The 24,681-nt window shown below is 47.3% G+C and overlaps 1 protein-coding gene across 5 annotated transcripts in view; it reads left to right on the forward strand.

Annotated features, from left to right (window-relative positions):
• Positions 1-2,353: 2,353 nt before the first annotated feature.
• Positions 2,354-24,681, forward strand: part of HM13 (histocompatibility minor 13) — a 55,072-nt gene continuing 32,744 nt past the window's right edge. For all 5 annotated transcript variants that reach the window (XR_002733319.2, XM_023220375.2, XM_023220376.2 and 2 more), the window contains exons 1-2: positions 2,354-2,690; positions 15,099-15,197. Coding sequence is in view for 4 of the 5 variants with exons in the window: in XM_023220375.2 (XP_023076143.1) it covers positions 2,508-2,690; positions 15,099-15,197 (282 nt within the window). In the remaining variant the exon portion in view is untranslated. The remainder of the gene's footprint in view (positions 2,691-15,098; positions 15,198-24,681) is intronic.

Genomic DNA, 24,681 nt, shown 5'->3' on the forward strand with positions numbered 1-24,681 from the left:
GTTGCCCAGGCTGGTCTCACATGATCTGCCCACCTTGGCCTCCCAACGTGCTGGGATTACAGGCGTGAACCACCATACCCGGCCTATTTCTGCATATGTTAAACATGTTTTACAATTTTAAAAATGAACTGTTTTGAAGGTAAAATTACAAATTTTAAAATTAAAAAAGCAAATGTATAAAGGAGCAAAAACTATAAATCAAGCATTTGAGTAGAGAAAACTGGAGGCTAACTTGTATTAAATTCACAAAAACTTCTATACTTTCTGTAAATACTTTTTTAAAAAACTATAGATCAGAGGCCAGGCGCAGTGGCTTATGCCTGTAACCCTAGCACTTTGGGAGGCCGAGGCAGGTGGATCACCTGAGGTCGGGGGTTTGAGACCAGCCTGACCACATGAAGAAACTCCATCTCTACTAAAAATACAAAATTAGCTGGGCGTGGTGGCACATGCCTGTAATCCCAACTATTCGGGAGGTTGAGGCAGGAGAATCGCTTGAACCAGGGAGACAGATGTTGCGGTGAGCCGAGATTGCACCATTGCACTCCAGCCTGGGTAACAAGAGTGAAACTCCATCTCAAAACAAGCAAACAGATAAACAAACAAAACTATAGATCAGAATAACCACCTTTAGAACACTTTCGGTTATTAGTCAATATTTTTAGATAGAAGCTGCTAGTAAGCCTAAAGTAGGCTTGATTCTGCGGTAAACAACTGCCTCAATACATAGAAACCTTTTCTAAAATAGGCACTCTTGTGGGACATGGCAGTTCATGCCTATAATCCCAGTACTTTGGGAGGCTGAAGTGGGCAGATTGCTTGAGCCCAGGAATTTGAGACTAGCCTGGGCAACATGCCGAAACCCCATCTCTACTAAAAACACAAAAAGTTAGCCGGGCATTGTGGCACAAACCTATAGTCCAGCTACTCGGGAGGCTGAGGTGGGAGAATCACCTAAGCCCAGGAGGTAGAGGCTGCAGTGAGCTGTGATTGCGCCACTGCACTCTAGCTTGGGCGACAGAGTGAGATCCTGTCTCAAAATAATAATAATAATAATAATAATAATAATAATAATAATAATAATAGGCACTCTTTGAAGTTTTTTGTTTTCACAGTCACACACTGATGCTTAGATGTTCTAGTATATAACATAGCCACGGTAGGCTGCGAGCAGTGGCTCATACCAGCAATCCCAACACTTTAGGATGCTGAAGCAGGAGGATCACTTGAGCCCAGGAGTTTGAGACCAGCCTGGCCAACATGGCAAAACACCATGTCTAAGAAAATATATTTTTTAACTTTTTAAACAATATAAAAAATAAGAATCACATAAATAAACAGATTCTTCCAATTCTGAAAAGAGCCACAAAGCTTTATAAATTGTACAGGGGCATGAACTGGTGAGGTATTATAATTGCCTGGCACATAGTAGGCACTCAATACTTTTGCAAACTCCACACACACCCTACTTTCTTTTGCTTTTTCTCTATCTGCATTAACATGCTATGTAACACAGAACTACACATTAACATTTTACAAACTTTTTCTTTTTTTTCTGTTTTACTTTTTCTTTTTCTTTTTTTTTCTTTTTTGAGATGGAGTTTCGCTCTTGTTGCCCAGGCTGGAGTGCAATGGTTCGATCTTGGCTCGCTGCAACCTCCGCCTCCCGGGTTCAAGCGATTCTCCTGCCTCAGCCTCCCGAGTAACTGGGATTACAGGTGCATGCCACCACGTCCGGCTAATTGTTTGTATTTTTAGTAGAGACGGGGATTTCACTATATTGGCCAGGCTAGTCTCGAACTCCTGACGTCAGGTGATCCACCCGCCTCAGCCTCCTAGAGTGCTGGGATTACAGGCGTGAGTCACCGTTCCCGGCCCATTTTACAGCCTTTTACTTTGTTCAGTTTCTTTATTGTCTTCCCAACGTCCCCCCACACACACTGCACTAAAATGCAAGCTTCACGAAGGCAAGGACGAACTTTTGCCTGTATTGTTCACCTCAGTGTCCCCAGAGCCTAGGACAGGCGTTGGCATATTGAGGGACACTCAAAAAATACTTAAGGAGTGAATAAACAACTGAATACCCGATAAGTGCATGTATGAATAAACACATTCTTAGTTATTCGGAATATGAAGATTTGCGGAGAGTGGACAGCCTGGGATTGAGGAGACCGGCTGAGACTGGGAAATGGGCATTCGGGCCCACCGCAGTGGTCCAGAGCCCCTGTCTGGACCACTAACAAGTTGCTTAGCAACTCGCCGCCCGGCCGTCGGCCACCACTAGAGGGCGAGCGGGCGGGGAGACGTGCACGCGCACGCGCGCGCGCGCGTGCAAGCGTGTGTGCGCGCAAGCGTGTGTGCGCGCGTGCGCGGCGCGGGCTGGGGAGGGAGCACGTCACTTCCTGTTGCCTTAGGGGAACGTGGCTTTCCCTGCAGAGCCGTTGTCTCAGTCAGCGTCCCTGCTGCATCAACCGGAGCTGGAGTCGGATCGCGAGCGCACCCTCGCTATGGACTCGGCCCTCAGCGACCCGCATAACGGCAGCGCCGAGGCAGGCGGCCCCACCAACAGCACGACGCGGCCGCCTTCCACTCCCGAGGGCATCGCGCTGGCCTACGGCAGCCTCCTGCTCATGGCGCTGCTGCCCATCTTCTTCGGCGCCCTGCGCTCCGTACGCTGCGCCCGCGGCAAGGTAGGGTCTGCGGGAAAACCGGGCACTTTCCACCTCCATACCGAACACGGCCGACATGAGCCCTTCCTAGGCGGGACAGACACCTCCTCTTCCCGGACACTGAGTCTTCCCAGCCCTAATCATCGCCGTTCCCTCTATCTCGGGCCCACATTCCAGAGCTGGCATTTCCTGCCCCGGGATCTGGGCACCGACCCCCGACCAGGGTATGACACCTTCCCCAATAGGAACTTGCTTCTGCTCCTGACTCGGACTCTGACACTTCCCTCCCTGTGCATCATGCCGCGGCTGGGAACGCTGTCAGCCGGTCCCCCACTGCGACTCAGGCACTGATTGTTCTGAGCCTGTTGGGCCCAGCCAGACCAGCCCCATCTATACCTGATGGATACTGGTCCTCACAACTTACTGAATGGTAGAATTTCATGTCATCCCCAGTTAGGAACTCTGCCTCGGCCCACCCCAGGGCCCTTTCTACCATTCAGACCCATCCCTAGAGTCTGACTCCTGTGTCACTGGAATCTACGGCACCTTATGTGCTCTTAGTGCCCCCACACCTGGCCCTTGCCCCTGCCTCAAAAACAACGATCTCTCAGTCCCCAGTTTTTCACATCACTTTCTGGAACCATCCCAGTCAGCTAGCTCCTCAGAACCTGGCATCTTGATGCCTCTACTTTCCAACCAGGCATGGACGTCTTATTTTCCTGGTTTCCTCTCTCTAACTACCATCCAACCTTGGCCATGGCCTAGTCAAAACCCAGACCTTGTTCCTAACCTGTAACCCTTTTCCTACCCAGCCTTTGACCCTACCTTAAAATAGTTTCTCTCCCTATACCTCCAAGACAGTCCCCCCACCAAACTGGGCCTGCCTGCTGGGCCACTGTTGGCCCCTCTTGTGAGACTGGGCCAGACTCCATCCCTGGCCTTCCTCAACATCTGTCCCATTGGATACCTAGGAGGACTCCAGCACATTTCACCTTCTGCTTCCCCCTCCCCCTTCCCTGCGCCACTTCTTCCCTATATTAAGCCCTCTCTAGCCCGTTGTACCAATGGCTTCTCACTTCCTGGCACCCTCTCCCTTCCTCCACAGCCTCTTAATCTGCACCTCCCAGATGCTCCTCCCCCACCCAGACCTGAAGATGGACCTAAGTGGAAGCTGTCTTGCCCAAAGAGGGCAGGCCCACAAAGCAGCTGCCACTTTTGAAACTGCTGAAGCTGAGGTTCTCAAAACACTACCCAACTTGAGCAGTAGCTGAGGCCTGCCACCTTCCTTCCCCAAAAGCAGAGAACTCACTACTGGCTCCGTATGTGATCAGATATAAAGAAAGTAGGTAGGTAGGGCTTAGGCTGAGAGACTCAAACATGACTCCATTTTCCTTTTTATTTGGCTTTTTCTAAGCAGAGTTCAGGTGATATTAAGCCTCTCTACTATGCCTGTCAGGTAGACACTTAGTGTAGAGAGAAGTTCTGAGATAAACCAGGACAGAGGAGGCGAAGGATAGCTGGCATAAGGCTAGGCAGCTTGATCTGAGCTGCTCTCCAAACTGAGTAATTTTCCCTGGCACCTCCTGTAGGTGGATCACTAATCTCTGCAGAAAACACCTTCCAGGCATCAGTATTTCCTGAACTTCCACCACTGTCAGGGGTAAGGGAGGATTGCTGCAAAGATGAGTAGGTCAGAGCCCTGTCACCAAGGAATTCGGTAGCCTGGGTGAAAGAATAATAACTAGATCTGTGATTATAATACAAACAGTGCTACAAGGTTTAGGGAGAAAAATTGAGCACATCTGGGACCACACAGGGAAGCTTTGTGCTAGAGGTAGGCCTGAGCCTTGACGTAGAGATAGAATTTCAGCCAGGAGAAGGCATTCTAAGCAGAAGAAACCAGGTAAGCAGAGAGAGGCATGGAGGCAGGAGGCTACGAGGCAGTTCAGGAAATAGTGGAAGGTATGGTGTGGCTGGAACAGAGGGTATGGATAGGAGAAAGCCTTAGCCTCTGAATACCTCTCCCAAGCATCTCCTGCAGGGCAGCAGGGTGTGGAGGACTGTATGAATTTACAAACAGGACCTGACCATTAAGAGCCTGCCACCACCAATGACCCAGATGCTGTAAAACTTGCAAAACCTTTATGCCCTTTGATGCTCACAGCAACTGAGGTGGCAGGCAGAGCCAGTTTCATTATCCTCGTTGTACAGAAAAAGAAACTGAGAGTCAAAGAAATGACTTCTGAAGATCACTCTGCCATTTAGGGGCAGAACTAGGTATGCCTAGTCCTAGTCCAGGGCTCTCTCCTAATACAGGCACCTTTAAAGACAAGCAGCATTGACCTAAGGAAAGGACAGGCCAAATGACTTCCTTTCCACCCTGAGTCGTTTCCCTGGTCATGTGAAAAGGAGAGAAGAGTTAGTGTGGGGACCCAGTTTTGATTTCCCACTAGTGTTAGATCCCAAAACCAGTTGGGAGAGAGGGAATGTGAGGACAGAATTCTCCCCAGGGGTCAAGGTGTCCATAACAGGCAGGGAAAATTGTGAAGTCATGGAGAGAAGAAGGTAGAGCCTCCAGGAGTATGTTGTGAAGAAGTAGCCTTGGGAGGAGCAGTCTCAGAGCAGCACACATCACTGTCAGAGGCCTACATCCCAGACAGAAGCGAATCTGGCCCAGGCAGTAGCTGCACATTGGTTTAGTAGCTGCACAGTAAACATTGGTTTAAAGGGCCCTCAGTGAACAGGACTGGGTGCCCGCTCTGGGCTGGGTACCAGGAGTTCCGGGGCAAAGAAGGCCAAGCCCTGCCCTCACTGAGCCCAGCCACCAAGGAGAAACAGACATGTGACTAGCCAAGTAAATAGAGTTCTCATAGGCCTCCTGGAGGGGGCAGCAGTTGTCTTTGCATGGATGGGGAGAGTCCAACAGGCAGAACAGGAGAAGGTGGGGTGGGGGACCACAAGATGTGTTCAGGGAGGCAGTGAGGAGTATGGTGTGAGCCCAGGAGAGGGGCTTGGATGTAGTGACAAGATGTTCAGGAAGCCTGTGGCCTTTCTGGGGAAGAGAATCCTGAAAGCAACGCAGCGGTTAATCATTATTGTTACAAAAATACTATACACTTGTTAAAAAAAAAATCAAGCAGTGCAGAAGTATAAAGGAAAAGCCTCCTGGGCAGTATTCCTTGGAAGCAACCCAATTGGCTGTTGAGTATATAACCTTCAAGAATTTTTTCTTGGCGGATCACGAGGTCAGGAGATCAAGACCATCCTGGCTAACATGGTGAAACCCCGTCTCTACTAAAAAAAATACAAAAAATTAGCCGGGCGAGGTGGTGGGCGCCTGTAGTCCCAGCTACTTGGGAGGCTGAGGCAGGAGAATGGCGTAAACCCGGGAGGTGGAGCTTGCAGTGAGCTGAGATCTGGCTACTGTACTCCAGCCTGGGCGACAGAGTGAGACTCCGTCTCAAAAAAAAAAAAGAATTTTTTCCTTTTTTTTTTTTTCCCCACAAAAGGAATTTTTATTTCTTGCTTTTAAACAAAATAAGATGCTCTCAGAGCTTCCCCGCCCCCCCAAACGAAGTCTCATTATGTTGCCTAGGCAGGTCTTAAACTCCTGGCCTCAAATGATCCTCCCGCCTCAGCCTCCCAAGGTGCTGGGATTACAGGTGTGAGCCACCACACCCGGCCCAGAGTACTTTTTTTTACTGCAGAAAACATTTTTAGAACTTGAGAACTTTTCTAAAATACTGCTTTGTCAGCTGAACAATATAGAAAAGTACAGAGGCAAGTGCCTGTAAGAATTTTTTCTATGTATACACAAACATTGTGTATGTGTCTGTGTATATAGACATATGTAAATTTATTTTTATAAAAATTGGATTATATAATACATATTTCTCTGCAACCTAATTTTTTTTTTATTTTTTTTTTTTTTTTGGACGGAGTTTCACTCTTGTTGCCCAGGCTGGAGTGCAATGGCGTGATCTTGGCTCATTGCAACCTCCGCCTCTCAGGTTCAAACAATTCTCCTGCCTCAGCCTCCCGAGTAGCTGGGATTACAAGTATGCACCACCATGCCTGGCTAATTTTGTATTTTTAGTAGAGACAGGATTTCTCCATGTTGGTCAGGCTGGTCTCGAACTCCTGACCTCAGGTGATCCACCCTCCTCGGCCTCCCAAAGTTCTGGGATTACAGGCATGAGCCACCGCACCCAGCAATTTTGTTTCTTTAACAATATGTTGGCCAGGCGTGGTGGCTCATGCCTGTAATCCCAGCACTTTGGAGGCCGAGGCAGGTGGATCACTTGAAGTCAGGAGTTCAAGACCAGCCAGACCAACATGGTGAAGCCCTGTCTCCACTAAAAATACAAAAATTAGCTTTGCGTGGTGGGGCACGCCTGTAATCCCAGCTACTCAGGAGGCTGAGGCACGAGGGGGTCTCGCTCTGTCACCCAGGCTGGAGTGCAATGGCACAATCTCAGCTCACTGCACCCTTCACCTCCTGAGTTCAAGCAGTTCATCCGTCCACCTCAGCCTCCCGAATATCTGGGATTAAAGGTACCTGCCATCATGCCCGGCTAATTTTTGTATTTTTGCAGAGATGGGGTTTCACCAGGTTGGCCAGGCTGGTCCTGAACTCCTGACCTCAGGTGATCCACCTGCCTCGGCCTCCCAAAGTGCTGGGATTACAGGCATGAGCCACCACACCCAGCCAGTACACTCTTCTTTGCACCTTGCTTTTTTCACCTAATATGTGTTACAGATCCAATCATGCCAGTACATAGGGTGTGGGTGTGTTCTTTAACAGATGTATGGTGTCCCACCTGTACCCCAGTTTGCTTAGAATGCTGGTTCTCTAATATCTGGTCCCTGGGCCAGCAGTGTCAGCATCACCCCAGAACTTGTTAGAAATGCACATTCTGAATCAGAAGCTTAAGGTGGGCCCAGCAATGTGTGTTTTAGCAAGCCCACCTGGTAATTCTGATGCATGCTCAAATTTGAGAATTTGAGTCCTGTCCCCCACTGGTCATTTAGGTTGTTTCAGTCTTTTGCTATTACAAACCATGCTGAAATTAATGTCTTTACACATTTTTATTTCACACTTGTCTGTGTATTTGTATATTTGTAGGATAAATTTCTCAAAATTGGTGGGTCAAAGGCTATGCACACTTTTTTTTTTTTTGAGACAGTCTCACTCTGTCGCCCAGGCTGGAGTGTGAGTGCGGTGGCACCATCTCAGCTCACTGCAACCTCTGCATCCTGGGTTCAAGCAATTCTCCCACCTCAGCTTCTCGAGTAGCTGGGATTACAGGCGCGCACCCACCACACCCAGCTAATTTTCATATTTTTAGTACAGATGGGGTTTTACCATGTTGGCCAGGCTGGTCTCAAACTCCTGACCTCAGGTGATCTGCCAGCCTCGGCCTCCCAAAGTGCTGGGATTACAGGCGTGAGCCACTGTGCCCAGCCCACACTTTTTATTTAGATAGATTTTACCATATGATCCACTATAGAGGTTGTATCAGTTTACTTTCCCACAGCAATGACCTCAATTCTTGTTTAATGATTGTTGTTTTTTTGTTTTTTTGTTTTTTTTTGAGACAGAGTCTCACTCTTTGGCCAGGCTGGAGTGCAGTGGTGTGATCTTGGCTTATTGCAACCTCCGCCTTCCGGGTACAAACAATTCTCGTGCCTCAGCCTCCCAAGTAGCTGGAATTACAGGCACGTGCCACTACACCCAGCTAATTTTTATATTTTTAGTAGTGACAGGGTTTCACCATGTTGGCCAGGCTGGTCTCAAACTCTTGACCTCAAGTGATCCGCCTGCCTCGGCCTCCCATAATGTGCTGGGATTGCAGGCATGAGCCACTGTGCCTGGCCTCTCCAGAGGTTTTTAAGCAGGTACATTATACAATCAGGTATGGGCTTTAGAAAGAGCTAGTGGCAGGGTGGGTGATAGGCAGGAGGGAAAGTGTAATGTTGGTGCAGGGGTTGTGAAGACAGCAATGGGGGTCAAAGGATTGGGGTAGGAAGTTAGGTCAAGAAAGGTAACCTTGGAGAGCTGAGTGACTGGATGTTGTGGTAAGGAGTGGAGACCCTGGAGTCTCCAGCTGGGGCAACAGTAACAGAATGGCCCATGAATTCCAGATCATTTCCAGGGCATGGCATAGACGCAGTGCTCCAAGAGCTTGAGCCGTGCCACTGGCTTGGAGCAGGCATCTGTCCTCTCTTACAGCTTTTGCTTCCGCTGTGATAACAACATGCAGAATGTCACTGGAAGCTACATTTACTTCTGCTGTTTGTGTCAGGTTTTTCCCCCACTCTCTAATTGTGTTTCGTGTTGCAGGAGCTATTGTATTTACATATGCACATCTGGTTAAAAAATCCCAATTGGATTGGTAAAGAATCCTAACAACTTTTTAGTATTTTTGTAACTACAAAGATTAACTGTTCAGTTACCTTCAAGATTCTGTTCCTCAAAAAGGTTGGAGGCTTCCCAAGTATCTTCCTGTTACAACTTTCCAACAGAAATTTTCGGATAAGAAAGATAGAGGTCTTCTAGGAAACAGCTGCCAAGAGTTTAGGGTCTGGAACTGGACTGCCTCAGTTTGAATCCTAGCTCTGGCACTCACCAGCTGTGTGACACTAAGCAAATTACTTCACCTCTCTAGGCCTCTGCTTCTTCATCTGTAAAAGAACTATTAAAAGTACCTTTCCGGCTGGCTGCAGTAGCTCACACCTATAATCCCAGCACTTTAGGAGACCGAGGCAGGCGGATCACGAGGTCAGATCGAGACCATCCTGGCTAACACGGTGAAACCCCATCTCTACTAAAAATACAAAAAATTAGCTGGGCGTGGAGGCACATGCCAGTAGTCCCAGCTACTCGGGAGGCTAAGATAGGAGAATTGCTTGAACCCAGGAGGCAGAAGTTGCAGTGAGCCGAGATTGCACCACTGCATTCCAGCCTGGGCAACAGAGCGAGACTCTGGCTCAAAAAAAGAAAAAACACACACAAAAAGTACCTGCTTTGTGGGGTTTTTGTGAGGATGAAAACATGTAAAGTACCTAGAACAGTGAAGTAATGTTATTGTTATTACTGTTATCGTCAGATTTCAGGTCTCCCCTTCTTTTTGTTTGTTTGTTTGTTTGTTTAATAAAGGCAGAGTTTCTTCATGTTGCCTATGGAGGTCTCAAACTCCTGGGCTCAACCGATCTTCCCACCTTGACCTCCCAAAGTGCTGGGATTACTGTCCAGTCTCCCATTCTGACTCAACATTGCAGCATGGGATATTTATAAGTCACCCACAAAGGAGACCAGAGTCCTCTGTGTGATGGAGAGGATCTGTACAACCTTGGTTTGTCACTGAATAAGATTAGGCCTCTTCCCACCCAGGGTGCTGAGCTGAATTGAAAGGAATATGTGGAAATGAGCCATAATACTGGTTTGTAGGTGAAGCCACAGAGTCCTATGTTTCCTTTGACAGCCCTGAGCCTCTGCATGTGCACATCTTCCTGCTTGATAAGTACTTCCTTTCCTTGTACACAAAGCAGACTCTTCCACCTGGGAGCGGTGGCTCACGCCTGTAATACCAGCACTTTGGGAGGCCGAGGCGGGCAGATCATCTGAGGTCAGGACTTTGAGACCAGCCTGGCCAACATGGTGAAACCCCGTCTATACTAAAAATACAAAATTAGCCATGTGTGGTGGTGCATGCCTGTAATCCCAGCTATTTGGGAGGCTGAGGCAGGAGAATCACTTGATTTGTAGTGAACTGAGATTGTGCCATTGCACTCCAGCTTGGGCAAAAGGAGCAAAACTCCACTAAAAAAAAAAAAAAAAAAAGGCAGACTCCTCAACCCAGTCAGCATTTATCTGGCTCCAAACTACCAGACCCTGTGCTTGACCATCAGGGCCTTGCTTAAGTGGTACCTGCTCTTGCCACCTCTGACTCCTTTACTTCTCTGCAGAAATAGTGTCTTGTTGGCCTTCTCGGGATTCCCTTGTGCTTAATAATGATACAAATGGTGTATACAGTTTACATGATGACTCAAGGCACAATGCTGAGTACTTCCAAAGCAGAAATCAGAATCCTCACAACTTATTTTACAGCTGAGGAAACCAAGGCTTAGGGGGAAAAAAAATCACTTTCCCAAGGTCCCACAGCTAGGAAGAAGTACAGCTGGGAGTCCAAATGGGCTTCCTGACCTCACAGTCCCTTCATAACTGCTGATGTTCATACTGTGTGTCACACTGATAAATGTGTCTATTGCATCATGTGTCATACTGTGTTATAATAGCCTGTTTGGGGTTTTGTTTTGGGGGAGGCTTTGTGTGTGTGTGTGTGTGTGTGTGTGTGTGTGAGCCAGAGTCTCACTCTGTTGCCGAGGCTGGAGTTCAGTCGCACAATCCCTACTCACTACAGCCTCCACCTCCCGGGTTCAAGCAATTCTCCTGCCTCAGCCTCCTGAGTAGCTGGGACCACAGGCGTACATCACACCCGGCTAATTTTTGTATTTTTAGTAGAGACGGGGTTTCACCATGTTGGCCAGGCTGGTTTTTTTTTGAGACAGAGTCTCGCTCTGTCGCCTAGGCTGGAATGCAGTGGCTCAGTCTCGGCTCACTGCAACCTCTGCCTCCCAGGTTCAAGCCATTCTCCTGCCTCAGCCTCCCGAGTAGCTGGGATTACAGGTGCGCACCACCATGCCCAGCTAATTTTTGTATTTTCAGTAGAGACGAGGTTTCACCATGTTGGCCAGGCTGGTCTCGAACTCCTGACCTCAGATGATCCGCCTGCCTCCGTCTCCCAAAGTGCTGGGATTACAGGCGTGAGCCACCATACCCAACCAGTTTTGCTTTGCATTCCATAAAATAGAATATATGTTCTCTGTGATACGTATCATGTCACAGTATTAACCTACCTGCCTGTGAGTGCGTCAAGATCAGGAACTCATTTTTGTATCCATACTACTGCTACATAGGAAATGTATTAAATGTGTGGAGGGGATGAGGAACTTGCCCAACTCCAACAGCACACTACTGGCAAAAGCAGAAGCCAAGGGTTGGGAGAGAATAGGGAAGGAAGGAAACCGGGCCTCTCATGTGGGTATTGCTCACCCACCCCGCTTCCACCTCTTGGCAGAGCCATCCAAGTCACTCACATGTAGCTACCTCCAGTGGCTCCAGAGGGGATGGTCTACCTTCCAGCCCAGTGCCTGGGCTGCCTCAGCCATGCATAGGCAAGGGTGTGGTTAGGGGCCTCCTCACTCACCTCTCCCTGATAGTCACAACCCCCAATACAAGCACAGTACTTTACAGTTTGCCAGGCTGTTTCGCATCCCATATCTCATTTGGTTTAAGACTTTTATGGGACTGGGTGTGGTGGGTCACGCCTATAATCTCAGCATTTTGGGAGGCCAAGGCAGGAGGATCACTTGATGCCAGGAGTTCAAGGCTGCAGTAAGCTATGCACTCCAGCTTGGGCAACAGAGCGAGACCTTGTCACTTTTTTTCTTTTCTTTTTTTTTTTTTAAAAGCCTTCTTTAAAAAAAAGAAGGCTCTTAGACCTTTTTTGAAGTGAGGCTAGAGATTATCCTCCTGTTTGACAGAGAAGTAAACCCAGTCACTCAGCATGCCATTAACAGGGCAAGGAATACCTTGGATACACTTTATGTGTAGCATTTTACTTATGTATGAACTATATCTGTAGGGAGAATTCCCACAGGTGGAATTGCTTGGTCAAAGGGTATGTGCATTTGTGATTTTTTTATGTGTTGCCTAGTTGCTTTCTACAGGAAAACAGATTGACTCCCATAGGCAGTGTGGGAGACTACCTCTCCCCCATAGCCCCACCGACTCCGTATGTTACCCAGTGTGTGGATTCTTATCTTTCTGATAGACAAAAAACAGAATCTCAGTGTGCTTTAGTTTGAGCTCATTAGGAGTGAGAATAAACACTCTTTTTTTACTATTAAGAGCCATTTGTAGTTCTTGTTCTGTGGCTCTTCTTTTTGTATCTTTGGGCATGTGGAAATTTCAATTTAATACATCCTGCCAAATTGCCGTCCCCAAAAGGCTGGACTCTAGGCCAGTGCTGTCTATGTACTTCCTTTAGCTGGGCACAGTGACAAATATGCCTGTATTCCCAGCTACTTTGGGAGGCTGAAGCATGAGGATTACTTAAACCCAGGATTTCGAATCTAGCCCACACCTCCCTCTCCTAGTAGTCATTTTGTGGGCTTACTGCCCTCTGCCCCTCTCATTCCCTCTTTGCAACCTTCCACCTGGGACACTAGGGCCTCTCTGAGCCAGCCTTACCTTCTCCAGACACCCTCTCTCTTAGCAGGTTTTTTATTGTTGTTTTTTGTGAGCCAAAATATTTGTGAGTCTCCATAACTGAATATGATCCCGTCTTCTAGGGATGCTGGTGTTTTACTCGCAGGATGGACATGGTGATGGTAGAATCTCAGGCACTGTAATGAGTCTGTGGCTACTATGGAAAGGACTTTGGCATGAGCAGAAGTCTAATCTGGCATTGTTAGGACTTTTGGTAGCCGTGATATAAAACAGTTGTAGAGTAGGCTTGTCCCAGTGGGAAAATCTGGAAGGGCTTCATGGCAGTGACATTTACTAGGCCCTTGAGGACTGTGAGGATTTTGCCTAGCAGAGAGAGGGCAGGTAGAAAGCACTGTGATCCTGAAAGCTTTTGACCCTGTTTGGAATACAAATTTATACCAAAAAAAAAAAAAAAGAAAAGAAAGAAAAGAAATTTATACCAGTACTATATTATCATTGATAAATTTTCATTAGAAACTTCTGGCCTGGTACAATGGCTCATGCCTGTAGTCCAGCACTTTGTGAAGCTAAGGCCAAGAGTTTGAGACCAGCCTGGCCAACATGGCGAAACCCCCTCTCTACAAAAAATAACAAAAATTAGCCAGGTATGGTGGCATGTACCTGTAGTCCCAACTACTCAAGAGGCTGAGGCAGGAGAATTGATTGAACCAGGAGGCAGAGGTTGCAGTGAGCCAAGATTGTGCCACTGCACTCCAGCCTAGGTGACAGAGTGAAACTCTATCTCAAAAAAAAAAGAAAGTTCTTCACCATAATTTTTTTTTTTTTTTTTTTTTCCGAGACAGAGTCTCACTCTGTCGCCCAGGGTGGAATGCAGTGGTATGATCTCAGCTCACTGCAACCTGCGCCTCCTGGGTTCAAGTGATTCTCCTGCCTCAGCCTCCTATAGCTGGGATTACAGGCGTGTGCCAGCACACCCGGCTAATTTTTGTATTTTTAGTAGAGATGGGGTTTCACCCATGTTGGCCAGGCTGGTCTTGAACTCCTGACCTCGTGATCACCCACCTCAGCCTCCCAAAGTGCTGGGATTACAGGCGTGAGCCACTGCGCCCAGCCTCCTTTGGCATGAATTCTATGAAGCTAATTTGTTCCTACGTTGGTCTGTTACTCCATTTTTAATTCTTTTCATTTTTATAACACTGAAATTGTTTTTATTGCATTTAGTTCTTTTTCATGTAAATATTTATCCTTCATCAGTTCTTTACCCACATCACATTCTTGCCAACTGTAGCATCTGCCATTATAAATTTAATTGTGGCTTTTATTTTTACCATTTTCAAGTCTGCCAGTCAAATTTCTTAAATTTAAGTTTTGTCAAGATTTGCTTCTCCTCACAGTTGGTGTCTCCCTATGTGCAGTTTCAGCCATTGTCTGTCTTGTTTGTTGTTAATTTCAACTCATAATATTAAGTACCTACTGGATGACAGAATAGTCATTTTTCCCTCTTAGCTGATCCATTAGAAAGTTGAAAACAATTCTCTTCGAGAGGTCTGAAACTGCTGTGGCATCACTCGTGTCCAAGTTTTCTTCTTTCAGTTATTCCATATTGGAATGGCCTCTGCCATAGCCCTTCTCCCCAGATGTGTCACACATGCCCTGGGTTCTCCTTGGTCTCTTGATCAGGGTCCAGATCTCCTTATGGCAGAATGGCAGGATCAGCCGGGCGTGGTGGCTCACACCTGTAATCCCAGCACTTTGGGAGGCCAAGGCAGGTGGATCACTTAAGGTCAGTTCAAGACCTGCCTAGCCAACATGGTGAAACTCCATCTCTACTAAAAATACAAAAATTAGCTGTGCATGGTGGCACATGCCTATAGTCCCAGCTACTCGGGAGGCTGAGGCAGGAGAATCACTTGAACCCAGGAGGCGGAGGCTGCAGTGAGCCAAGATTGTGCCACTTCATTCCAGCCTGGGTGATAGAGCAAGACTCCATCTCAAAAAAAAGTGGCAGGATCAGAGCATCCTGCCCCAGGATGAGGCAGGCAGCATTCCTAGCCAAGGGAACAGCATTTGAAGAGCCTTGCAGGAACACATGGGAACCAGCCATGCTGAGCCATTGCCATTCTTCTCTCCTCTAGAATGCTTCGGACATGCCTGAAACGATCACCAGCCGGGATGCCGCCCGCTTCCCCATCATCGCCAGCTGTACACTCTTGGGACTCTACCTCTTCTTCAAAGTAAGTCTTTTGCCACCTGTTGTGCCATTTGATCTAAATGACTTTATCTTATTTTGTTTTATTTTTCCCATCACAAGAGCCATGCATGTTCATTTATAGAAAATAAAGAAGAGAGAAAAATTAATAATTCACCCATAGACCTACCCAAAGACAACAACTGTTAGTGTTTGGGGCCCTTTCTCACTAGTCTGTATTTCTTTTTTCCATGTAGCTTTTTGTTTTGTTTGTGTGATATCAGTTTGGTTTTATTATGCCATTTATGTTGGGATGGGGTATAGCTTGTGCCCAGACATACCTGTACCATACTAATGGCCTTTTTTTTTTTTTTTTTTTTAATTTATTGAGGTTTATTTTCCCAATAAAAGTTACACAGGCTCAGTGTTGAAAACCTGGAAAACACAGAAAAGTAAAAAGGGAAAAACAGCAGTCATCCAAAACCCCACTACCAGAGACAGTCACAGTTGCCCTTCGGAGGTGTGTCCTTCCACTGTTTCTCCCTGTGCATGGTTTCTCCGTAGCTGTGACCACATGGTGTATTCAGTTTGTAGCTGCTTTTTTCACTTCACATTAATAACATCATAAACATTTTCTCATGTTACTGCAAACTCTCTTTAGTTGTACTATTTTCTGGATTATAAAAGTAATATATTCAGAAAAACTAAAGAAAGTATATCAATAGAGGAAAAAATAAATTCCACAACACAGAAGTAGTCATTAACAATTTGGCGTATCTCCTTTTGGGCTTTTTATTTATTTATTTTAGGACAGGGTCTCACTCTGTCCCCCAGGCTGGAGTGTAATGGCGCCATCACAGTTTACTGCAGCCTCAACCTCTTAGGCTCAAGAGATCCTCCTGCCTCAGCCTCCCAAGTAGCTGGGACTACAGGCACGCACCACCACACCCGGCTAATTTTTTCTTTTTTGAGACAGAGTCTTGCTCTGTCGCCCAGGCTGGAGTGCAGTGGTGCAATCTCGGCTCACTACAACATCCACCTCCTGGGTTCAAGTGATTCTCCCGCCTCAGCCGGCTGAGTAGCTGGGAGTAGACACACACCACCATGCCCAGCTAATTTTTGTATTTTTAGTAGAGACAGGGTTTCACTGTGTTAGTCAGGCTGGTCTTAAACTCCTGACCTCATGATCCGCCTACCTCGGCCTTCCAAAGTGCTGGGATTATAGGTGTGAGCCACTGCACTCAGCCAATTTTTTCTTTTAGTAGAAACAAGATTTCGCTTTGTTGCCCGGTCTGGTCTCAAACTCCTGGGCTCAAGTAATCCTCCCACTTCTGCCTCCCAAAGTGCTGGTATTACAGGCGTAAGCCACCGTGCCCGGCCTGTTTAGCATTATTCTAATCATAACTGTAGTGCTGGATCTTCTTTTTGTTGTTTATGTTAGGTTTTTCTTTGTTGATTGTTTTTTTTAGAGACAGGGTCTCACTGTTTCCCAGCCTGGAGTTCTCTGGCGCAATCATGGCTCACTGCAACCTCAACTCCTGGACTCAAGTGGAAAAAACTGGCTGATTTTATTTTATTCTATTTTTTTTTTAGAGACAGGGTTTCACTATGTTGCCCAGACTGGTTACCAATTCCTTGGCCTGCTAAAGCACTAAGATTACAGATGTAAGCCACCATGCCAGGCCCTTGTTTTGTTTGTTTTGTTTTGTTTTTGAGACAGGGTCTTGCTCTGTCACCCAGGCTGGAGTGCAGTGGTGCAATCATGGCTCACTGCAGCCTCGACCTCCTGGGCTCAAGTGATCCTCCCACCTCTGCCTCCAGAGTAGCTGGGACTACAAGGCGTGTACCACCACACCTAGCTAATTTTCGTGTTTTTAGTGGAGATGGGGTTTTGCATGTTGCCCAGGCTGGTCTTGAACTCCTGGGCTCAAGCTATCCACCTGCCTTGGCCTTGTAAAGTGCTGGTATTACAGGCATGAGCCACCACACCTGGCCCCTTCTTGTTCTTTTAATAGTACATCAGCTTTTTTCCTGGTCATTGAAAATTCCTCAAGGATGACTTTAATTTACATCTCAAAATGTAGGCTGGGCACAGTGGCCCATACGTGTAATCCCAGCACTTTGGGAAGCCGAAGTGGGTGGTCAGGAATTCATCTGAGGTCAGGAATTCGAGACCAGCCTAGCCAACATGGTGAAACCCCATCTCTACAAAAACTACAAAAAATCCATCCTGGCCAACATGGTGAAACCCAGTCTCTACTAAAAATAACAAAAATTAGCTGGGCATGGTGGCGTGTGCCTGTAGTCCCAGCTACTTGGGAGGCTGAGGCAAGAGAATCGCTTGAACCCAGGAGGCAGAGGTTGCAGTGAGCTGAGATCACACCACTGCACTCCAGCCTGGCGACAGAGCAAGACTCTGTCTCAATTAAAAACAAAAAAAGGCTCAATTAAAAAAAAATACGTGTAGGCCTGGTGCAGTGGCTCACCTGTTATCCCAGCACTTTGGGAGGCTAAGGTGGGAGGATCACTTGAGCTCAGGAGTTACAGACCAGTGTGGGCAACATAGTGAGCCCCCATCTCATTCATAAGTAAATAAATAAACCGATTTATCAATAATGTACATCATTTAAAAAATTTGTTGCCAGCCTAGGCAACAGAGCAAGACTTCGTCTCAAAATTTAAAAAAATTTTTTTTGCAACCTAAAGTACAAATGAACCATAATCCTCTCCCCAGTAGTTTCCTGTGATTCTGTCATGCATAAAATCTATACTTATGTTAAATTATATATATTTATATATGTATCAAATACATGATTCTTACCACAGAGGTATTTTTATATCAACCAAGTCAAATTACCCCATTCTTTCATTCTTTTTTTTTTTTTTTTTTTTTTGAGACAGAGTCTCGCTCTGTCACCAGACTGGAATGCAATGGAGCGATCTCAGCTCAGTGCAACCTCCGCCTCCATGGTTCAAGCGATTCTTCTGCCTCAGCCTCCCGAGTAGCTGGGACTACAGGTGCGTGCCAGCATGCCCAGCTGATTTTTGTATTTTTAGTAGAGATGGGGTTTCACCATGTTGGCCAGGATGGTCTTGATCTCTTGACCTTGTGATCCGCCTGCCTCAGCCTCCCAAAGTGCTGGGATTACAGGCACGAGCCACCGTGGCCAGCCTCTCTCATTCTTTTTAACAGCTGCTCATGGTTCTGTTTTACAGTGTACCCTGAGGGTGTTTATATCTGTCCCATGTTGGGGGTATCATAGCAGTATTGTCGTGAACACTTCATACACATAATTTGTGCACTTACTTTCTTCAAGTTTATCTGCAGTAGGTCTACCAGGTCCAGTGCATCTCCATTTGTAATTAGATAGTGCCAAATCACCCTCCAAAAAGATTGTATCATTTTACATTCCCACTGACAGTTACAAGCGTGCTGGCCTACCCAGGCGCTCACCTGCATTGGATAGCACCAAAATTTTTAGTTTTTCCAGTCTGTGAGTGAATAAAAACCTTTTTCCCTGTCGTTGGGATTAGAGATGGAGTCTCACTCTGTTGCCCAGGCTGGGGTGCAGTGGCACGTTCTCAGCTCACTGCAACCTCCACCTCCCAGGTTCAAACGATTCTCCTGCCTCAGCCTCCCAAGTAGCTAGGATTACAGGTGTGTGCCACCATGCCCAGCTAATTTTTGTATTTTTAGTAGAGACAGGGTTTCACCTTGTTATAATCCTGGCCTCAGGTAATCCTCCTGCCTTGGCCTCCCACAGTGCTGGGATTGCAGGTGTGAGCCACTGCACCTGGCCAAAAACATAATTTTTTAACACCTGTTTCCTATTGCATAGCTCCCTCATTTTGGATCAGATTTTTTTTTTTTTTTTTTTTTAGAGATGAGTTCTTGCTCTGTTGCCCAGGCTGGAGTGCAGTCACATAATCATAGCTTACTGAAGCCTTGTTCTCCCAGGCTCAGGTGATCCTCCCGTCTCAGCCTCCTGAGTATTTGGCACTAGAGATATATGTCATTACACCCAGCTATAAATCCTCTTTTTTTGTTGTTTTTTGTTGTTGTTGTTTTGTTTTGTTTTGTTTTTTGAGACAGAGTCTCTCTCTATCACCCAGGCTGGAGTGCAGTGGCATGATCTTGGCTCATTGCAATCTCTGCCTCCCAGGTTCAAGCGATTCTCCTGCCTGAGCCTCCTGAGAAATGCTCTTTTTAATGGTTACAGGGTATCCCCACGAGCAACCAGCCTGGGCAACATAGCAAGACTGCATCTCTACACAACATTTAAAAATTAGCCAGACATGGTGGTGCAGGCTTATATTCCCAGCTACTCAGAAGGTTGAGGCTGAAGGATGACTTGAGCCCAGGAGTTCAAGGCTGTGGTGAGCTATGATCACGCCTCTGCACTCCAGCCTGGACACGAATGTTACCCTGACAATAAAAGAAAAATATCCCTATAAGCAGATACAGCACAGTTGACTTAAAGCATCCCCCTCACTTTAAACAGAAAATGTCATTCTGATTTGTACTCTAAGAAATAAGAGTGCACTAAATAACATTGACTGTTCACAGATTTATTTTTCTTTTTTCCTGGACCTCGGGTAAAGAGCTGAATTTAGGCCAGGCGCAGTGGCTCACTCCTGTAATCCCAGCACTTTGGGAGGCCAAGGCAGGTGTATCATGAGGTCAGGAGATCGAGATTATCCTGGCCAACATGGTGAAACCTATCTCTACTAAAAATACAAAAACTAGTGGGGCATGGTGGTGCACTCCTGCAATCCCAGCTACTTGGGAGGCTGAGGCAGGAGAATAGCTTGAACCAGGGAGTTGGAGGTTGCAGTGAGCCGAGATCGCACCACTGCACTCCAGCCTGGTGACAGAGACTCCATCTCAAAACAAAACAAACAAAAAAACAGCTGAATTTATCAAGTGCCTTGGTTCATAGCATACCATTCTTGATCTATGCCAGGCCCCCCTACTTTGTTTTTTTTTTCTCCCACTTCACTCCAATATCCACCTCCATTTCCCACCTTCATTTCTCTCTCTGCCAGAGGCAGCTGCTTTAATGCATTTGACTTCTGTCGTTAGATATATATGTTTCTTATAAAATCTATAGTGTTGGTGTATCTGTGTGTATGAGTGGGAACTGCATTTCCATAAATAGAACTGTACATTGCATCTCCCTCTGTTTCCTTTTCCACTCTCTGTACCTTAAAATCTCTCTGTGTACATCCAGCCCATTGCTTCTGCCTTTGCTTTTGGCAGATATTTCTGAAGTCTTTTTTTTTTGAGACGGAGTCTCGCTCTGTCGCCCAGGCTGGAGTGCAGTGGCTGGATCTCAGCTCACTGCAAGCTCCGCCTCCCAGGTTTACGCCATTCTCCTGCCTCAGCCTCCCGAGTAGCTGGGACTACAGGCGCCCGCCACCACGCCCAGCTAGTTTTTTGTATTTTTTAGTAGAGACGGGGTTTCACCGTGTTTGCCAGGATGGTCTCGATCTCCTGACCTCGTGATCCGCCCGTCTCAGCCTCCCAAAGTACTAGGATTACAGGCTTGAGCCACCGCGCCTGGCCTATTTCTGAAGTCTTGAGAGACCTTCTAACATTTTTAGTATTTAGGATTCTTTCCTTAAACCAGATGCTCCCAAAAGGAATTTCTGGCAGCAATGGGTGTGAGCATTTTTATTTAAGGCACTGGCTTCCTATTGCTCAGCCTTTCCTCCTCTCTGGGCAGGTAAGCCTCAGTCTGCCTCGTGCCAGAAGCACAGAGTATACCTCTTCCCCGTGCCTTTAAAGTGTCCCCAGTAAGATTTCTGAAAGGCAGCTGCCTGGACAGCACAGCCACTGGGCTCCTCCTGGACTCCCTGCTGACGTCTGGCTGGTTGTTTTGCTTAACAGAAAAACAGCCCACCACCGCGGCTCTCCATCAGCCCTTTTCCTCCCCTCCTCCTGGTTGGGGCACTGGAGTTTGTAACTGCATTGTACATTTTTAAAACTTCAGGGCCGGGTGCAGTGGCTCACGCCTGTAATCCCAACACTGGGAGGCCAAGGCGGGCAGATGACCTGAGGTCAGGAGTTCGAGACCAGCCTGGCCAACGTGGTAAAACCCCATCTCTACTAAAAATACAAAAAAGTTTGATTAACCGAGCGTGGTGACCCATGCCTGTAATCTCAGCTACTGGGAGGCTGAGGCAGGAGAATCGCTTGAACCCAGGAGGCAGAGGTTGTGGTGAGCCGAGAACATTCCACTGCACTCCAGCCTAGGTGACAGAGTGAGACTTCGTCTCAAAAAACGCAACAAAAAAACTTCATATTTTCCTGTTGCCTCAGCATCCCACCAACAGGCCATGAACACTTTGCCCATGTGAACAGGTACCTGTGATAAGGCTGGTCCCTGCCACAATTTCCCTTCTCGCCCTCCTCTACTATGACCTAGTGACATTCAGACATATCAGTGAGATCTCCTTTTGCTTGTGTCTTTCACCCTGAGCCCCAAGAAAGGCACTTGGCCATGGGTCTCCTTCTGTAGGACCTATGAGTATAATAAATCCTTTCATTTCATATACCTCTCTCTCAAGGACTTTCACCTTGAGTTTAGAATGATCCCATCCTCATCACCAATTGTGTTGTAAAAACGAAGTTCCCCTTGTGAGGTTTTTTTTTTCTTGTTTTTAGAGACAGAGTCTTACTCTTTCACCCAGGCTGGAGTGTAGTGGTGCGATCATAGTTCGCAATAACTTTAAACTCCTAGGCCCAGGTAATCCTCCCATCTCAGCCCCCTGAGTGGCTGGAACTACAGGCATGCACCACCATGCCCGCCTAATTTTTTTTTTTTATTTTTTGTAGAGTTGGGGTTTTGCCACATTGCCCATGCTGATCTTGAACTCCTGGCCTCACGCAATCCTCCCTCCTTGGCCTTCTAAAGTGCTGGGATTACAGGCACAAGCCACTGCACTCAGCCCCCTTTATGAAGTCGTTAAGGATCACTCTCACACAGCCACGGAAACTATGCTCAGAGAGGCTTATGAAATTACAGGATTTACTATACTCACATGTTCTAGAGAAGGAGGCACGCATGCCACACAGGCGGCCATATGGGAGGAGCTCCGAGGAAGCCACTCAACCAAGCAGGTGGGGAGAAAGGGGTGAAGACGGAGAGAAGGAAGGAGAGGGGAGGACCCCTGGGCAAGTGCCTTTGTTGGGGCTCAGGGTGGTACAAGCAAAGAGCATGAGGGGATTTACCAGTATGTTTGTATGGTATTAGGTCATAGAAGAAGAGGACCAGAGGCTGGGCGCCATGGCTCACACCTGTAATCCCAGCACTTTGGGCGGCCAAGGCAGCAGATCATTTGAGCCCAGGAGTTCAAGATCAGCCTGGCCAACATGGCGAAACCCTGTCTCTCCAAAAAATACAAAAATTAACCAGGTGTGGTGGCACACACTTGTGTCCCCAACTACTTGGGGGCTAAGGAAGGAGGATCACTTGAACCCTGGAGGTCGAGGCTGCAATGAGCCAAGATGGGGCCACTGCACTCCAGCCTGGGCAACAAAGTGAGACCCTGTCTTGAAAGAAAAAAAAAAGAAGAAGAAATCGGCCGGGTGCAGTGGCTCACACCTGTAATCCTAGCACTTTGGGAGGCCGAGGCAGGCGGATCACAAGGTCAGGAGATCGAGACCATCCTGGTTAACACAGTGAAACCCCATCTCTACTAAACAAAATACAAAAATTAGCTGGGCTTGGTGGCGGGCGCCTGTAGTCCCAGCTACTCGGGAGGCTGAGACAGGAGAATGGCATGAACCCAGGAGGCAGAGCTTGCAGTAAGCCAAGATCGTGCCACTGCACTTCAGCCTGGGCGACAGAGCAAGACTCCGTCTCAAAAAAAGAAAAAAAGAAGAGGAGGGCCAGAAGGAGAACCTGGGCAGAATGTTCATAGCCTATTTGTGGGAATGTTGAGGCATCATCTGTAAAATAGGTTTTTAAAATAAGTTTTAAATTTTTACAATACGGTAACATTTCACAAAATCATAGCATTTACTTTATCCCACCTTATTTGAAATTGATTCCTTTGAGGCAACTCAAAAAATTAAATCCAACAGCATAAGAAAAACAAAAGAAGAAATAGAGTTAAAGGAGAGAATTAAAATAAGATAAAACAACCCTTGGGTGAGGACCACACCCATACCCCATGCTCTAAAGCCTGTCCTCTTGCTAGAAACGGGCTTAGTTGTGGCTCTGGCTTTTTAGCAGCCAAAGCACAAAGGAAAGTGAGACCTGGTGCCCAATCCGCATGGGTCACAGTGAAACCACCCAGAAGCTCAGAGGTGTGGCCTGAGAGCATTTTGCCCCAAGGGCTCAGATTGAAAGAATGCAATGTGAGAGGTATGCCACATCTTTATAATAAAGCACAATTCATATGCCTACAAAGTCTGCTCATAGGTCTTTTTCTTGTAGCACTAACATTATGGACCACCGATTTGCCCTTCCATTCAGTCATTCTGCATTTATTGAGAGCCTGCGACATCAGGCCCTGGCTGGGTACTGGGGATACTGAAGTGAAAAAAACAGCTGACCATCCCTGTCCTCAAGAAGCATCTTGTTAAGTGGAAGAGACAGACACCAATCACATAGATAGATGTGAAGTTACACCTGTACAAAGTGCTGTCAAGGCGAGGTCCATAGCACCAGGAAAGCATGGAAGAACCAGCTTCAGGGTGAAGGTTCTGCCCAAGCCCCTTACACACAACAGCACCTGCATTGACCTAGCTCTGCCAAAACCCCAGGAGTCATCCTCCCTGCCCCGCCAAGCCCTCATATCCAGTTCCTTCAGCTCCAATTCCAGAACAGATTGCAGCTCCAATTCCAGAACAGATCTGGAGGCCAATTCCAGAACAGATCTGGAGGCCGGGTGCAGTGGGTCACACCTGTAATCCCAGCACTTTTGGGAGGCCAAGGCGGGTGGATCACCTGAGGTCAGGAGTTCAAGACCAGCCTGACCAACATGGTGAAACCCCATCTCTACTGAAAATACAAAATTAGGCAGGCGTGGTTGTGCATGCCTGTAATCCCAGCCACTTGGGAGGCTAAGGCAGGAGAATCACTTGGACCCAGGAGGTGGAGGTTGCAGTGAGCCAAGATTACACCATTGCACTCCAGCCTGGGCAACAAGAGTGAAACTCCATCTCGGGGAGGGCAGGAGTGGTGGGAGCAGAACAGATCTGGAATCCTTACACTGCTCATCACTTCCCCTCCATCCCCCCAAGCCAGGGCACCATCCCCCTCCTGCTCCCTGCTTCCACTCTTGCCCTGCAGGGTCTTCTATACAGCAGCAGAGGGGTCCTCTCATGCTGTCTGATCATGTCAAACCCTGCCCTCAGCACTCCAGTACCAGCCTGTCTCATGCAGGTGAATCTAAAGACTTTCCCATGGCACTGCAGGGTCTGGCTCCCTCTTCCCACCCAGCCTTCTTTCCTGACACTGTGCCTATGCTCCCTTAGCTCTAGGCTCACAGGCCCTCTGTAGTCCCTGCACACATGAACA

Source organism: Piliocolobus tephrosceles, chromosome 20 (assembly GCF_002776525.5).
Source record: "Piliocolobus tephrosceles isolate RC106 chromosome 20, ASM277652v3, whole genome shotgun sequence".
NCBI lineage: Eukaryota > Metazoa > Chordata > Mammalia > Primates > Cercopithecidae > Piliocolobus > Piliocolobus tephrosceles.